General features: G+C 44.0%; 1 protein-coding gene across 4 annotated transcripts; it reads right to left on the reverse strand.

Annotated features, from left to right (window-relative positions):
* Positions 1–479: 479 nt before the first annotated feature.
* On the reverse strand, positions 480–17,722 carry LOC135502838 (insulin receptor substrate 1-like). 4 transcript variants are annotated; one of them, XM_064795945.1, is made up of 11 exons: positions 17,583–17,722; positions 15,707–15,912; positions 8,719–9,028; positions 8,244–8,383; positions 7,948–8,090; positions 7,389–7,589; positions 6,017–6,127; positions 5,525–5,656; positions 4,985–5,271; positions 4,528–4,611; positions 480–4,268 (listed from the first exon to the last, which is right to left on the reverse strand). In XM_064795945.1, exons 2-11 carry the CDS (start codon positions 15,770–15,772, stop codon positions 2,014–2,016), a joined length of 3,729 nt encoding a protein of 1,242 aa, XP_064652015.1. In that variant the 5' UTR covers positions 15,773–15,912; positions 17,583–17,722; the 3' UTR covers positions 480–2,013. The 4 variants fall into 4 exon arrangements, with proteins under 4 accessions (XP_064652015.1, XP_064652017.1, XP_064652018.1 ...); XM_064795947.1 differs by having other exon boundaries at positions 17,520–17,629; XM_064795948.1 differs by lacking the exon at positions 17,583–17,722 and adding an exon at positions 16,331–17,483.
* Positions 17,723–18,371: the final 649 nt, after the last annotated feature.

Here is an 18,371-nt window from a genome sequence, read left to right on the forward strand (position 1 = left end):
TAGTATTCAGCTGTGTGTGTGAAGTCTCCCCTCTCCATCCAGACCTACTGGTGGGACTGTCTAATTTAATCTGTTCTTAACAGAGGGCAGCACTGGTCAAGTCCACTTGTCCTCCCTTTATAGAGAGATACCTTGTCACAACCACACAGGTTTCATTGATCCGAGGTTGTCTTGGTCGATATAGCTGTGACTCTCACTGCCTGTAGACCTGGCTGGGGTCATTATCACATCTTTGTGTCGTCATCTTAGGAGTTGTAATGTTTCTATCGGGTCACAGGATGCAAATCTGACGCATATCATATATCTAACTTGCCTTTGCCTTCAATGGGCCATGCTCGTCTCCACCGAGAGACGAGGTATCAGAAGGTGATCTTACTCACTCAGGCTGATGTCCTCAGGACAGAGTTCGCTCGTACAAGTTGAATTGTTGTCCACATCAATTTGACAGAACAAAGCAAGAAAATGAAGCCAAGCCATGATTTGCTAGATGTCCTTGTAAATTATATTTAAAAATCCATTTCAGAGTCAGTGCCACATACACTTACACTACACAACGTATAAATAATAAACAGTGGGACTGGTCGTCCGTCTTGGTAACAATTGAAAAGTCATTAAATTAAACACATGTGACCTTCCTTTCAAAGAGGTTTTTCATCCTCCCATTAGAAGCTGGTTTTGCAGCCCCCCCCTCCAGGTTTAAGAATAACAGCAGGCCCATATGTAACCATCACTGCTACATTTGGGCCTCAAGACTTGCACAACACTATAATTGAAAGTGTTTATACAGAATACATTAGCTTTACATCATACGTACATGTCTAAACACTGCAATCACCCTATATACCAAACAAGATGGCTGCCTGCTATATATACACAGAATCCTCTGTACATGGGAGTACAGCTATACACAAAAATCTGTAAATGACATCATTTACAGTGATTTACATTATAAATAGTCACATATACTGTATATTTACCTCAATAATATTTACAGTCAGGTTTTTACAGTACATTCTATTCATATTTACAAATAATGCATTAGCCAATAGCGACTGGTTCGTGGATTCAGAGGGGAATTCACACATTTCTAATATGATACTGACAAATTCACCATAAAATAGCACTTCAAAGTTTTTTATAGCCAACAATGAGATTTCAGGAGAAATAGCACACCTCGAGTCAACACCAGCGTCGGATCAAAGTTTCAGATGTTGTATGCATGCACATGGATGAGTTACCAAGGGGTAACCAAGGTCTACTCATCCATGCTCATGCGTAGCTGGAGACAACTGCTGATTCTGACAGTAGGGTACATGTAGACCATATTACTCTTTTAGGAGGATGGTTCACTGGCACTCTTCCCCATTTGGAATAAGCTACAATCGAATTAGCATATTAAGAGCACATTTTGAATGAACACTGGTAGGGCTCTCTTCCAAACAGGATTTGTAGCGAAATTCAAAATATTTCATTAGACAAGTATGAAACTCACCTCTGAACCACCATTTTGTGAAACCATGGTTATGATTAAACAATAGCACAGCTTCTAAAGCTTAACAACAGAAATGTTCATATTCACTAGCAGGTCAACTGCAATAGCAGCAGACTATAAATCACCCAAACTTTGGGATATTCAACCCTAATAAGGGTCAATAGAATTTAAAACAAAGTACATCAACTTTGTGACAGGAGTTGGTTTAATTACAGCCTTGAACTCTAATAATATATGATAATAAGTCCAGACTGAAGTGAGTAAGGTTTTAAACAGGATGACAACTTGAACACATGAATCACTGTAAACGTACTGATTTCATTGTTGGAGTAAAACTTGGTTGGAAACGTTCGTTCAAAAACATCAAAACAAATCTTCCAGAAATCAGGTAAAGCTGGGGCGTTCTCCCGATGAGATGCATGACAAGTCCATTTCAACACCAAATCCATGTATTACAAACTTCATTGAAGTGACTGACACCCACAAGAATAGCATCACTAAACATCGTTTATCCTAGAAAATCAAAAAGGAGGTTTGGTGCTCTTGGATGGTTGGAGATTTGAACTTGAGGACTTTAGGCCTTCTGATTTCACAAAGTCTATCTGTGCATACTGCAATGGTTTCCCATCAGATTCAGGTTTGGTGGGGCCAGCGGTGGCACGCAAATCTTCTGAGGAATCGAGATCTAATGCTGCGTAATTGAGTTTATGTTCTTCACTGGTTGTTGATTGGTTTGAAATGGAGCGATTGAACTGAACTGGGTTTGACTTCTCAACAGGACTCAAGTCAGACAAGCTTCTGCGCTGCCCGGGAACGAATGCACTTGGACTCGTTTCACCTGGTTTGGAAGTTGCACCCTCCAAGGAAGATCTCTTAACTTTCAAATCCTCCACTTTTCTTGAGGGCAAGTCCTCGGGGAAGACACTTTGTACTTTTTCTAAAGGAGATCTTGGACATGGAATAGAGGGCATCGGGTAGTTTGAAATGTCTAATGGTGGAAGAGATGGTAGATGACTGACATCAGGTTTTACAGGTTCGGGTTTGTATAGACCAAATGGATCCAAACATTTTGACGGTACCTTTTTCTCTTCTCTGTTGACGGGCATCTTTGAGTCTGGTTTATTTATACTTTTAGAATCTGGTGTCACTGCCTCCGGTGATTGAGGTTTTGGAGTCACTGCCTCCGGTGATTGAGGTTTTGGAGTCACTGCCTCCGGTAATTGAGGTTTTGGTGTACAATCCGGAGGTTCCACACTCCTGACTTCGAATGAACTCCTTTGCGCTCCAGAATCCAATGTTTTCAAACCTGTCGAATCTGAGGGACTTTTTACAGAATCATAGTCTAGTTTCCGAGAAACCTTCTTCTCGGATTCACGCAGGCTTTGATCAAATTCTGGTTTGCGTATCAACTGGAATGGATCAAAACAGCCACTGCTGTTGCTTCCAGTATCGCTGAAACGGGAGCTACTGTCCGTCTCCATGGTGCAGTAATCATCCGAGGAATCAACAGAGCTATGACTGCCAACACTCAGCGGTGACTTATTCCGCATGTGACTCGGCCCGTACGGTGACACAATCTTATCCATCATGGCTGCCGTGACAACAGTTGAGTTAGAAACGTCTTTTCCTGATGCTGTCAATAGATACGAATCACCACCAGTGCTTTCATCACGCCACGATTTTGATTTTTCACCAAAACCAAGCACCATACAATTCTCAGAAGAATCTGCAGAATATCCCCGCCGCATTTTCTGACTACTTGCGCCCTCTTTCCGCACTTTCATACTTCCTGATTTGCCCGGCGTCAATGAGTGGTGAGCCCTGTTGCCCTGACCGCGTCCGTACTTATCCTCGACACCAAATGTCACACTCTCCCCTTCCAGAATTGGGCTTCGCCTAAGCGATGTTGGTGAGTGTCTCGGACCATAACTAACTTGATAAGACCCGGGCGACATTGCTAAATAATCCTCCCCCGCTGCTACATTAGCCACACCAGTTATCACTGGCGGTACTGGCATCGATTTCTGGGTAGCCGGTAATGCCATCATGTATTCATTGTCATCAGCATTGTCTTTAGCAGCACGCTTTGCCTTCTCTATCGAACCCTGTCTTTCATGTGAGATCTTTTTCAACGATTCCTGTGAGCCACGTTTAACACTTTCTGACGAGCTGTGATGCTTTGAATGCAATTCATGTGAGCCCATCTCCTGCGAGCTGGTCCGCGAGTCTTTCTTCAACTCCTGCGAGCTGTGTTTGGAGTCTGGTGTCCGCCGGTACGTCCTCTGTGCTTGACTATGAGAACTAGACCGAGGGCGGAAGTTCTGTCCCCAGCTTGATGTGCGCACACGAGCATAGTTACTCCCGTGACTCTCACTCGCCGTACGTGGACGATCAAACGACATCTCCATGAATAGTTCGCTATCTTCACGTGACGCACGGCGGGACAGACTCTTCTGCGACCCTGGACTCTGTGAGCCGACCGGAGAATGACTCTGACTCACAGATTTCTGATGTCCAGGAATCTTATCAGAGTTGAGATGGGGAGCACTGGAGCTTTTCTGTGAATCAGTCTTATTGAGTACAATACTTTCTAAATATGGTCGCGGTTTGAGTTTAAGGTCCGGTTTGCTTCCGACTGAGTAGGCCCGTTTTGGAAAGTCTTCGAGAGGTTCCTCAGATAGGTAGCTGTAGACTTTGTCCGGGCGTACAGCGAGACCGGACCCGCTCCGACTGTAGACATCCTGGCCTGCTGTCATCTCACAGTAGCCCTCTGGTGCTGGAAAGGAAAACTATGAATAATCAGACAGCTGAACAAATGACTTTGAAGGTCGACATCAAATAGACAGCACCGTACAGTGTTACGTCGGGCAACCAAGGAAGTCATCCTGGTACTCGCCTATATTATGGATAGCAATATTACCAGCTAAGGTTTAAGAGGATGCGTCAATTTGTTTTTCCCATCAGGCAAGTTATTCTCTCGTTTTTGTTCAGAGACCACACAACATTCAATGATACTGAAGCCATCAATGACCTACCTGTTCTCTCTCTGACGGTTGGCAGTGATTGGCTGACGGAACCCATGTCCACATACCCACAATCCTCCACTCCTGGTGCATCAACTGAAACGGCAATGAACGCTTTAATAAGAACAGCAGCCTTTACCGAGCAATTAGAGCAGACCTGAGTCTGTTTACATGTCTATTCTGCATGTATCCTGAGAGGTACTGCCTGCTGGCAAGGGGCTACTCATTCAGCCCTCAACCTTGGGAGGACAAATGACCGCATTGCGTCAACTGGGATCTGAACCCATCAGACAGACAATGATCCCGTGGCCAACATCATGCTCACTTTAGAAGTGGCAGAATGGGGGGAGGAACAAGACCAATCCCCGCAGCATATGTACGAAACTTAACTTCTTCGGCTAAATGATATTTTCAACTTTTCACAAAATTGATGATTTTGTGACTGTTACACAAGTCTGACCGTTCATACCTTGGTCTTTGCTATGACCCGACCTTGACACGCTACTCAGCGAAGACTTGCTGCTACTAATGCTGCCAGCGCTCATGTCCACGTATTCAGATGCATCCTGGGAGGCTGCTGTGTTGGTGCCGGGTGCCATGTCCATGTAGGTGTCCGCTTGTTGGCGCTTGTCAAGGCTGGAGCATGACGTGGACGCTGAGCTACTGGAGCCACTACCACGGCTGTATGACATGGTCAGGTAGTCCTCTGTACCCTCCTCTCTGATTGGGTAATCGGGGGTGAGAGACCGATTCAAACTGAAATATACAAGGAGAAGTAAGACTAATGATGATCACAACAACCTTTTAGACTGTATCAACTTGATTACAAATTTAAAGCATCCGTCCATAAAACTGTCCAAGTGAAGGGATGGCTGTTAAAGATTGATATAGATTGGCCACCTTGAGCCAGCGTGTTCATGGAAGGGTGCAGCGTACACAAGCAAATGTCCAAATCCTTGGTGACTTCTCCTGCTAGACTAGAGTATCATGGAGTGGTGTTAGCGCTTACCCATGGTACGACCCAACAGGGCTAGCATCCATCTCATCAACAGATGCCCCACTCGCCGAGGTGCCGCGTGAACCAGTACTGTCTGAGCGGTAACGATGACTGCCTTGCTGATCACCGTGGATACTTGATGTACTGCAAGAGGCAAGTGCATTCTTTATTGGAAGCATGTCATGTGATGTGTCGTTTTCTACCTCAAGACAGCTCCTGACCACCAGGACATGGTGTGAGCATTTTGTTACAGAGAGAATACACCATAACCACGAGAGTTTCAAGCAGAAAGATAGATTCACGCTACGTGTAGAAAACAGTTTCTATCAGAAAGATAGATTCATGCTACATGTAGAAAACAGATCAACACAACATAAATACCATTTGCAGACCGATTACATTTTGGTTTTTGAAATAATTTTTTTGGCAATTTTTAATTTTTCAATTTAATTTGTGAAAACAAAACGCCTGAGAAACTTTGGTGGTTTATTGCCTGATGAGTACCTGGAAAAAGGTGACGCGCCAGTCATTGATCCCGACCGCGTGTAGGTACTGGACGGTCTTGCCAAGCGACCGTCGGCCAGCTTTGGAGACAGATTCAATCTTGCTCGCGGACTGAAACACAACGTAGAACACTAAAGATCAGTTTAAAGTCTGCGTTATATATCCTGCCTGCGGGTAGAATTTTAGGCTCCACGGAGGGATGTAACAATGTCAAGAAAACTGGGTGTACTCTGAGCCATGCCCAGCCTCAAGTTAGAACGCACTTGATAGAAAGTGTTCATGTATATGGTTGATTTACAGCAGAGAGATAGGGTTGGATAGTCACATGCTACAACAGGACGGTGACAATGTCGATGAAAACATATTAGATCACCAGAAAAAATGCTCTATTTGAACAAGTTGAACAAGATGATTATCTTAATGGGATTATTCGTCACAAAATGCCCACTGTTATCAATACCAGGCTATTCAAGTAAAAACCTGAGGTCAGACAACACGTCCGCGGTGACCACTTGTTCCCTGGCAACCACTTGAAAAGGTCAACAGTCGCACTGGCGGTCGCTGTTGCACTTCAAATCCTCCCAAACTGATGATAAGTTTCAATGATTTGCAAATAGAGCAAATGTACAAGATGCATGGCAGTAACAGGTCAAGTAGATCTGGAATACACTCAAGCAGATGTTTCAGCCAAACTTGCACCAAAATCTCACAGGTTATTGTGTGTCAATGCATTGTAATTGAGGTCTCTATAAATATTTGAGTCAACAGGCCACTTTAGGTTGATAACCAATGTTGTAACCAGTCACATTATTATGTCCAGGTCAAGTTCGCATACAAAATAGCATAATTTATTGAATATTTTCCCGGAAATAGTTGTTTGTTTTTAAAAGCAGACGTCAGCGGGTTCAAACTGTTCACCCCTGGCCTTTTCAATGCCGGTTGTTGACAATTTCTATGAATTTCCTGGGTCGTTTCATGCTCAATCAAAACTGGCTTTATGTGATTGTTGTCTAAAATCCAAACATGTTTGGCAAGATTTCAGAGGCGAACATCACTTTCTGTTGGCTGAGATTGCCTAACTCTTCGTCTGTGGCCTTTTCAATGTTACTTGTTGACATTTTTCATGAATTTAACCGATCATTTCCAGCTCAACTGACACTTACGGCCTTTCAAACAAGATTAGGAGCACACATCCAATGTGATTCTCAGGACCAGCTCCTCATTCAACTTCTTACCAGCCTTACCAACTCAACACAATCTGATTTCTTGGAAATGCCTAGTTGAGATGGAGTTGGGACAAAGCTTGAAATCTGAGATCAAACTTCATCTCCCTCATCTCTCTTGTTTGATAACAAACCGATGCCATTCATACCTGGACATGATCGCTGACTTCTGGCCCTCACTCATCGTACGCCCTCGCATCTGGTCTTGCTGATTCACGTTCTGGTTCTGGTACGGTGACGTACTCGCCGTACTGCTCCGCGTGTTCCCTGGTTTATTTTTATCGATCGCGCTCCGTGTCCTCGGCCGGAATGTGATTTGCTCCTGCGATGCCTTGGCCGCCTTCATAGCACTGAAACATGACGATCGGTGGTGTAAATCAGCGTATTGGCTCATTCGATTAACTAACTTCCACCAGCCTGCCTTAGCCCCTGGTACCTTCATCCACCCGGAACTGGTATTCACAATGAAGGATCCAGTCCCAAGTCTCATGCTTCAAAAGACATGTTTTGGGGATTATCTCAAGTCCAGTTTATCAGCTTTTCCTTGCACTTAACCTGACCAAATCTTCTGACACAGAATAAGACATATTTATTGTTCAGGCAATAAATATGATCAATTTTCTGGTAAATGCTCAAATCAGGAGTAGAACACCTGAGTAAGAACCACAAGAATCTTATTGTAAAAGAGTACCGGACAAGGAAGTGTACCTCAATATCTCCTCATGCATCTGCTGGGCGATCAGGATGTCATCGACCTGCATCAACAGCTCCCCTGCCCCGATCGGTGACGACCGCCCGACCTCCAGCACGAAAAACTGTTCCGTGTGACCACACTTCCTTATCACATTTAGCTGCAATGGAACCAATACTTGTGTAAAACCATCGTCTGTTGGTGAAGGAAACCGAGAATGAGCTGGGAGGTTTATAGTACGTGTGATGGTACAGTTTAAGACCGTCTGACTGGAAGAGTCCATACAGAGAAAATGGGGGTGGATTATACTAACCTGGAATGATAACTCTGGAACCTCACTGCTCATCTTCATTAAGCCAAGGAACTTATCCGACAGACAGAGCCGGTAGCGTCCAGTGATGCCTCGCTCGAGACCGAGACCACTGTTCTTCACGGTGACTTGCCAAACAAAGTCTGAAAAGAAACATGACCTCATAAGAGATGTATCCATGACGACGGCATTGTCTAGGACCTAAGGCATAACTCACTTGTGCTCACAAATCGTTTCCCTTCTCCCAACCAATGGTGTCAGTATTGGGCCAGCCACCACAACTGATGGACTCCACTCCACAGTGGACCTCGATGCCTTACAGTACCCAACCAAGTACAAGCAGACAAACATTCTGGACGGTGACTGATACCTCTCGCAGCTACATAGCACCCTCAGCCACGACAGTGGGAAGAGTGCTGGTTCCCACGCTAACTTACCAAACACGAGTCTTGAGGATGTATCGCCTCCCCTAACTTACCAAACACGAGTCTTGAAGACGTCTCATCTCCATACTCCTCATTCTGTATGTCCGTGAGGGCCTGCAGCCACGCCTCTTGCTCTGCCAGACTCTCCATGACCAGTGAGAAGCAGTCATCCTTCGTATAAAGTGCGATCGCATATTTATGTTTCGTGTCCTGCTTCTTGCTGATGTTGAAACATGCCTTCAGTTCAATGCTACGGTTCACTTTGCTGTTGTTTTTGAATTTCTTCTCGGTGTCATAGTATTCGATGCGCGCTGGGCCCTGGCTGCTGCTTTGCCGAAGCACAAAAAACTTCTTTTTGTTTGTCTGAAAGACAATGAGCGATTAGATTAGGTGAGATGTTTTAGAAAGGATCTTAAGTAATAAGTGATGTGTTCTGTGATCTTCAGGTCAATATTTCAAAAGGGCAGATCGACTCTAAAAAGGTAAATGACTGGGTTAAAATTCTTATCTTTAAAAGCTGAGCGTATGAGGAATCTTCTTTTGCCACTCAAAATAATGAATGTTACTTTAGAGTCCTACTCATCCTACCCTAATCTTTACACAACCAGGGAACGCCCTCACTGGTGAATCAAAAAGACAACTGTTGAAAGTTCTATTTTAAGTCAAATCTGGTTTGTGCCCAGCATAACTGAGTCATATCTGACCTTTCAGGTGGTTTTTTCATTACAATAGAATGGTTCACTTTGTTTTCACGTGTTTTTTGGGAAGCCAAAGTAGAGGTAAACAAGTTTTTATGAGGCGCAGTACCTGTCTAGTCGTCGAGCAGCAATATCAATTATGCCTACGACAATCATCAATCATCGTGTATTATTGTCATGAGTTGACTGACAGCCCATGTCTAGTCTTATTGTACCAAGGCAGCGCACACCATGAATAACACAAAAACAAACCATTCAGACTGCATTTGAGACACCTCATTTTGTCTGGCGGGTAGAGGGTTAAAGATCATCACAGGATATTGCCTCAATTGATTTCTTTAACCCAACAGTAACGTCTTCAACCGCGATCAGTTATCGGTGATGATCGGTTTATTTCGGTGAAACTCAGACCTGTTGAAATTTAAAGTTAAATTCCCAATTTGGTATTTCTGTTTTTGTGTCAAGTCACACCTCCTCTGCTCCTTCCCACCCCCCCCCCCCCCCCCCCCCCCCCCACACACTCCCTGCTTACTGGCCTGTAATCTTCTCTATACTATGGGCACCGTGCCCCTCCCCTGCTCCACAACAGCATATAATCTAGCCGTCATAAATGGTTAACTGGTATTAAAGTACGACAACAACATCCAACACATGTCTGTGAGTTGAAGTATGTGGAGATTGTGGCATTAACTTGTTTACCATCTCATAAAATGCCCTTGGCCTTGGCGAGCAGGCATTCCTGATTGTGTTGTGACGGCTGTTGATACAGGGGATTGGTGGGTTGGGGAGTGAGTCAAATGGGGCGCGGCATGGGTGGGGAGCCCCATTATCAGAGAGGTGTATCTCTTCTTCACAGCTTGATAAGCCTCCTGCCTCTCATCATATGTTCTTGACTACGAATATGTGAGGGTTAACACCATGGATTCCCATGCTTCTCTAGTTGTTGTTTTGCACTTTCCCCCTCTATGTTTACCATCTATTTATAGTAGCTATGCATGGCGTGAAATCGAATAATTCAACCATTTGCTACATTTACACACAGGTCAATGACCGGTCGGTAAACAGCTGGTGGCAGTATGAGATTTATTCAACCTGGGTCCAATGCCCTTTAGCTGGGATTAAACCTGTAATAGTTGCTCGACAAATCTATTGGGTAACATTACAATGAACAAGCTGGTGGAATGGCATGAGCCAGCCGTATGTATACCCCCCTGCCATATTCACATATCCCTTTCTCCTCTCCCCAACACCCACTGCCCCAGTACCTTCCAAGTTCAGTAGCTACTCAAGTGTGTGTGTGTGTGGGAAGGGGGGACTCGCGCCATCTTCTGAGATTACTTCCAAGCAATATACGAAAGTACATGCTGGGGAAGTTGGGGAAGAGCATACTGAAATGAAGAACTCAAGGCCCCTGGCTGTCTTACTCAGGTTACTGTAACAAAAATACCATCCAACAACAATAGTCATGTGGCCCCAAGACTGGTGAATAGATGACTTGTTCACACCACTAATAACCCCATGAACAGGTTGGTGACCCCAGATGCTTCACTGGTTCATGATCAGGTCACCGACAACCTGTTGTTATGTTAGACAACTGTAACAGTATTGATCTTGTATGCCTGTGGCTGTATCAATACAAGCTACAAATAGTTTTTATCATATTGAGATTTTGAGATGGTCCTGAGACTGAGTTTGACTAGGTTGGCAGCAAAATCTGTTTGGGTTTACAACCTCCATGATCTGTCCAGGGGCTCATTTTCTTGTCAGGGCCAGTGTGGTGCTAAAATGGAAAAGATGACTTTGTCCGGTGCTGATCCTGGAGGGAACCACAATGTTCATGATCTCTCTGTGCTAGATTAGCACTGAAGAGAGAAACAAGCCGAGGTTAGCAGCCAGTGAGAGTTTGGTTGTCCCGGCCGGGTGCCGGGTGAAATGCGATAATACTCCTCATTAGGCTTTGCGTGTATTCTCTCAATATCAAAAAGTAAACCCTCTTTGGTGGTAAAAATATACGCCTTCTAGCAGCTCTGGTATTTATTCCCAGGGCCAAACAAGCCACTTGATTTGTCGAGGAGCAGTTCACCTGGTTTACTGCCAGATGGCAGCACCAGTTGTTTACAGTAGACCGATGATGCCACGGTGAGGTCACTCAAGTGGTTGGACATCACATCAACTGCTAAATTCCCTGGAAAAATAGCCATGTGTTTAGGTTTTTTTTGGGGCACATATTTAATAATAGTTGTTTCATCATTCACAGAAACCCTAATCCCATCTTAATTGATCATTATGACTATTTGATGGTCATCCCTCAGCGAACATCACTGGTCTTTCAATGTCAAACGTGTCAATAAATGGCAATGAGTCAATTTGGTGAATTCATTTGGTCAAAACTGGGATTTTGAATGACCAGTCCAAGAACCTGTTAAGAGTGTTAGGCCACTAAACATGATTATAGATGTTTGCCGGAGATTATGGATGTCTACGTAGGATTATTTTCAGGCTGTTTTTCCACATATTATTCCAGGAATGAGGAAATGTCATGAATTAGGCCCCCCCCCCAAAAAGAAATTGCCAAATCTTTTGACATTTCCCCTGAAAGTGAAAGCAACTTCTAATTACTTTCCTGTTCACAATCAAAAAAGCCAACGAATGGAAGGGTATGATTTTGATCCCATTCAGAATTTGTTTTTACCGGATTCGTCAGCTCACAAATACTTTCTTGTTCGCCCACACAGAATTATAATAAATAGGCCTGCCTTCAAGGCTAATCTTATGGTGTCACTGATCATTCATTCACAAAGTTTGTATTTAAAAGCAATAGGCTTTGTGTTTATTTTTGCATTGCCATATTGGAAATGTCACACTCAACATCAACAGGATGTGACTACTTAGAAGTTACTCAAGGAGATCAAGAACAAATCAGAACGGGCCAACTGACTAAATCCTCAAATATGAACAATTTGTAAAACATTTGAAATCCATTCTTGTCCTCGTTATAGAGTGGGTGGGATGATAGTTGGTGAGGAGGCTCTGCATCTGGTGTGCGAAGGAGAGTGAACACAGCCTCATCAGTCAGGGCTCAAGTCAATGCACAAGAACTCTGACAAACTTCACACAAACCCCTCAGTGCACCATGTTTAACAAGCACATATCGGGGCATAAAACAGGCAATAATGTTGTTTTCAAGAATTAAGGTGGTTGAGATTCTATAACTTTGAATTCATCAAACGCCAACTGTGTTAACTGAACCTACACCAGAGACTTTTGATTTACCCCCCCCCCCTTCCCCATTGGCTCTTGGGCAATTATATGAGGTGGGCTCCCTCCCCCTCCCCTCACCCCTCTGATTGGCTCTGGGCAATTATATGAGGTGGGCTCCCTCCCCTCCCCCCACCCCTCTGATTGGCTCTGGGCAATTATATGAGGTGGGCTCCCTCCCCCTCCCCTCACCCCTCTGATTGGCTCTGGGCAATTATATGAGGTGGGCTCCCTCCCCTCCCCTCACCCCTCTGATTGGCTCTGGGCAATTATATCAGGTGGGCTCCCTCCCCTCCCCTCACCCCTCTGATTGGCTCTGGGCAATTATATGAGGTGGGCTCCCTCCCCCTCCCCTCACCCCTCTGATTGGCTCTGGGCAATTATATCAGGTGGGCTCCCTCCCCTCCCCTCACCCCTCTGATTGGCTCTGGGCAATTATATGAGGTGGGCTCCCTCCCCCTCCCCTCACCCCTCTGATTGGCTCTGGGCAATTATATCAGGTGGGCTCCCTCCCCCTCCCCTCACCCCTCTGATTGGCTCTGGGCAATTATATCAGGTGGGCTCCCTCCCCCTCCCCTCACCCCTCTGATTGGCTCTGGGCAATTATATCAGGTGGGCTCAGGATCAACAACATGACATTCCCAGCATCTAATTCTCAATAACATGAGTCATCCTCTCTCGTGCTCAAAAACCTGTTATTGTTGATCAGCAAACAACAGGAAGGACACATGAAATAGGAGTGCTGATTCATAAAATGTCTATTGTTTCTGTCGAGGTGTAGAGAGGTGCAGAGAGGGGTAGGACTGGAATTTATCGGGAAGCAAGAAAGCAGGTGTTGAAGGCCCAGAGCAAATATGCTGAAACTCAAGAAAAATATGAGCTATGAGCTAAATACGAGTTGTGATTAAGACTACAAGTGACCAGGTGGGGCTGAAATTCATTTTATACTCTGCCTTCTGCTTACCATTTGGTGTATCAGTGACAAACATATTCCCACATTTTTTAATCAAGATCATTGAGCAAAATACTATGCCATGAAGTGGCACCCCATGTAAATAAAGTCTTTATTCAGCCATGACCGAGTGCCAGCCAATCCAGAGAGAATGCACTCACAATTCAATCTGACTTGTTATGTCTGGGGAAAACAAAGAGTGTACATCATGACTCGACTGGCTTCAAAATATTTACCCATCTGGTGGAAAGCAGGGATGACATTACTATTATGTTTAACTTCTTTACTTGTAAGATTAATGAGTCAACGCTAAATTAGAAATTAACAGAGGTTGCAATTCCACAAAAATAGATCAGATGGAATTTGAAAAATCTAAATCTCTGAAGTGAAGAGCTGGACATCCGACCACATGTCGCATGCACTGTTGTTATTGTGGGTGTTGATACTTATTGATCCAGTCGTCAGATATCCAGAAAGAGAGGTGATCAGTTTACCAACATTACTAAGGGTCGCCCCAGGTCACCGTCGTTGGTAAACTATTTCGTTGACAAATGAATGTGTCTGCCAGAATTCTAAATCGGTTTCTGTTCAATAGTATGATGTTATCTTTGGTTGGTTACCAGTCGGAAACCCGACTTTCAATCAATGACAAGCGAAGGTGTCTGCCTGCACATGGCATGAGGACGACTTTCTGTTCAGGGTTGGCTGGTGGTCATAAACTGATTAACTGAAGCATAGGTGTCTGCCGGGAGGCAGGGAGCATGTCCAGGGTGATAGGGGGCAGGTTGAAATTGAGGAGTGGCAATCAAAAGGCCACTTTCTCACAGTTTCCGGTAGCCTCCCACTGACCCACATCATCAAAAACTTCTCCAAACAATGCCAGATCTGACTGACAATGTTGTGGGTGTGGCCTTGATCATGCTGCTGATTATTGGAGAACTCACGTCCCTCCTCCACAGACGTGTAGGTTTATGCTGACTGAGTGAAAGATCTGAGCCCCGGGCATTTTGTCAATTTACCGTAAACAACAAGCCAACACGATCAATACTGTCTAAGTGGGAGAGATGACTGAACTGGCGGGAGTTGGCAGGGAGGAGAATTCATATTGTTGATGCAGTCACCCCGTTTGCTCGGCAGAGAGTAAAACAAGTAAGAGGAGCATTTCGTCGAAGCTGATCAGTTAAAAAAATTGATATGCTTTTCATCATCAACGATGTCAGCACGTATGCCCAATTGGCAGTTCTCTCTTACAATGTCTGACTTTAATATAAAGTTTTTGTATGTATATTGCTGCTGATGTAGCGCATTGAATGAGGACATTTCCTACTCGGTTACACTAAGAGACATTTATACAGGCTTTAACTCTTATGACTTGTGTGGTTTGGCATGGTGTTGCCCTCATGTGATTATCATGCAAGCAATCCAGGATATTTTGGCTGAAGTATGAGCAGATGGTCAGTTTCCCACCGAGTCTCACATATAATGAATCATTCATGAACAGGTGGTGGAGAAGTCTCGCTCGTCTCCACGTTGCTGGGATGTGGTAAACACTTCAACGTCTGTAGTTTGAACTGGCTTACATGTACTCTAGCAGAAAGGCTCCATCAACATGGGGCGAACCCTGTTGACAAATTTCAGCAAAAGTTGGACTTAGTAGGTACATTACTGCAGGCGAGACTTTTTTAATACCTTGGTTTTCACCAAACAGACATGACAGATGGGGGGAAGTCATGGAGTACAGTCAACATGAAAAACGAATGTTGCAGTAGACAGGGCAGGCCCTTGTGTAGTGACTTGTTGCAATGCTCATTGTCATCACGTTAAAGTTAAAAAGTAAAGATGAACTTTACAGACTTTGTTGTTGTAGAAGCATAAGTCCATTTGACCATGATATTGATCCACGGATATTGACTGAAAATGAAAACTGGCATGACAGTCAATTTTTCTTGGTCATGTGACACAACACTTTTTCACGGCCAAAACCAAGCAGAATTCTCAGGCAAGACAGGGCAAGGACGTTGACAAATCATTGAATGTTTTTTTAAACCAACTTTTTTATGATCTGGTTGAAATGCAAGAATTTTATTTTTTTCTCTAAACAAGAATCATTGACAACGAAAATGAATCACCTACCTTCAACTTCTTGAGGACACCCATCTTGCGGATATCCAAGCCGGATCCATCCCGTGGCGTATCCATCTTCCCTCTCACAGGTCAGGTGACCTGCTCTACCGAATACGATTTCCGCTAATTTGATAATGACGTTTGGTCATTTCGTCCACAACAGGCCACAAGCCATGACAGCGAGCGTGGTTGTAGAGCACTCACCGCATCGGATCCTGAAGAGACAAAGTTTGTTACAAAACTGAACAACAGAAATCTATGTAAAGTTTTTTTGCAAAATTTAGAGTCGAGTACCCAACAGCTATAATCAGTGACACTTAACCAGATGGAATAACTCCAGTCCATCAATAATTCTTTTTAAATTTAAAGTACAAAATGTTCCCGCAACCACTCACTAGCTAACTGTTCTGACAATCACCAAAAAGAGATAACATGTCGATATGTTCTGGTTCAACCAATCACTAACCAGCACCACCATCGACATGTTGAAAGACTTTTCCAAATGTTGTATCTGGTGACGTATGTGCATGAATGAGAATTGAAGCAGTCCAATCTACCTATCTCATATCCACAGTTCAAAAGTGAGCCGTTACGTATGTGCATGAATGAGAATTGAAGCAGTCCGATGTCTACCTATCTCATATCCACAGTTCAAAAGTGAGCCGGTTACGTATGTGCATGAATGTGAATTGAAGCAGTCCGATGTCTACCTATCTCATATCCACAGGTCAAAAGTGAGCCGGTTACGCATGTGCATGAATGAGACAGAATCACAACATTTTCATCACATGTTTTTAGATAAGCCAATAGAGCCAGAATGGAACACAATTGTAGAACTTGGTTTTGTCTCCACACACGAAGACAAGAGAATCGCGAATAATCCTCCACGTGTTCACCACTCACACATGTTAGAGACCGAGGAGCAACCACAACAAGCCATGCAGACACATTTCTTGGAAGTGTCCTATTTGATGGAAAAGGTCACTGGTTCACATCAACACCTCCCCACCAGCAGACAAGTGGGTGGAGGATCGAGGCCTGCACAAACACGCACAGCCTAACCGCCTACCAGGAACAACATGAAAACTGGCATATTCAAACTTTCTTACATGTTTGTTTGACTACATGCTGTTTTTAGACACATTACTTGGCAGTTATTGTTACTGGTTAAGTCATCCAGCTGTCATTAAAGATTTGTTTGTTGTCTACAATACCTATCCTCAGTCGATTAGGATGTAGGCCTACATTTAAATATGTAGCGCCTCATTTTTGAGGCAGTGGTCTTGATCAAGATATGGGTGGTGCGTGAACGTAATGAAACGGCCAGGGCCATTGTGCTCACCTAATGACATGGAAGGGAGAACCTGAAGAAGAACTTATGAAAAATGTCAGGGAGACAATCATGCAATAGTTCTGCATGGTATAATGGCATGAATGGTCATGGTAGGCAAAAATGGACTCAGACATGATGGGTGCTTTTGATTTCATTGATGATTTTTTTAAATGACATGGCCTCACAATCGCCGCAATGTCTCTCTGATCACTTGACAGTAGAAGTCTTGTGATAGTGTTTAGGCCCTAAAATGGCTGGATAGTATATTGACACCTATATCATATGGGGCCTAGGCCTACATATGATATCAACATGATGATGCATGAATGAAATCAGAAATGTACACAACAAACAACAAGAAAGAATGACAAGTGGCAAGTGAACATGGTGAAGTGCTCACAAGTCAGAAATTATCAAAAGAGAACCACCCCTTCTGCCGGCGACGTTCAGAGGCAAAACCAGGGGGCTGCGAAACCTGAATTAACATACTATTCGTTCACGATGATGACATCTTGTATTCCCGTCACTTATTTTTAAATCGGTCGTCCGTACCTTTTGTAATCACCAATTATTTGTAGGTGATACCCTTGTCTGCAGCCATACACTGAAATAGGTCACGTGGTCATTGTGGTTTTGTCGCGAAACTCGTAAACAACCCCTTTGCGCATGCGTAAGAATTTAATAAATGACTAAAATCGACGTAACCAAAGATGTTTTCAACATTATAGATGACCAGATGTGTAGTCCATGATCTTTTTTAATGACCTGATACCAATTCGACACCAGTATATCATCGAAACACTGGTTTGGAGCTCACTGAAAATGGGGTCAGTTGGTGCATTTAATGCCCACAGGTCAAGGTCATAGATTTTTGAGCACCTGCAACGAATTGCGGTTGTTTCGCTCCCCGACTTTTTCGCCGTCAGGGAGCGAAACGACCTGATACCACTTGCAACGTCTCTATCCTTAATTGGTGAAACGAAATAATGAGACAGGTTGTGATTGTCTATCTTGGTGGTTTCATGGATAATTGATACTTCTCTTCGGATTGGTCTTGAATTGAGGCCGTGACAATTTTTGATACGAAGCCTTTTCAGAGACTGGTTTAGTAGCCTGTAGTCAGCCTCTGAATGACTGTGAAAAGCAATAACCAGTCGTGAAATAGCACAACCGTCCATGGGGAGGGCACATTATTGTCACAACCAACAGGCACATGAAACCCGACACCAAGCTGGGAATGGCTGGCATGTGAAGACGCAGCTATGGTACACAGTGTGCGAGAAGCATGGCCCGATTCTTAAATTATCACAATGACACACAGTCCTCTAGCAGATGAGAGTG

Source organism: Lineus longissimus, chromosome 19 (assembly GCF_910592395.1).
Source record: "Lineus longissimus chromosome 19, tnLinLong1.2, whole genome shotgun sequence".
Classification (NCBI taxonomy): domain Eukaryota; kingdom Metazoa; phylum Nemertea; class Pilidiophora; order Heteronemertea; family Lineidae; genus Lineus; species Lineus longissimus.

Excerpts from the sequence above, each read along its gene's own strand:
- LOC135502838 (XM_064795945.1), bottom strand. The coding sequence starts at position 15,772 with ATGGATACGCCACGGGATGGATCCGGCTTGGATATCCGCAAGATGGGT. Across the intron at positions 9,029-15,706 it reads GTGTCCTCAAGAAGTTGAAG|ACAAACAAAAAGAAGTTTTT; the intron begins GTAGGTGATTCA and ends ATTGTCTTTCAG. Across the intron at positions 5,272-5,524 it reads CCTGTTGGGTCGTACCATGG|TTTGAATCGGTCTCTCACCC; the intron begins GTAAGCGCTAAC and ends TGTATATTTCAG.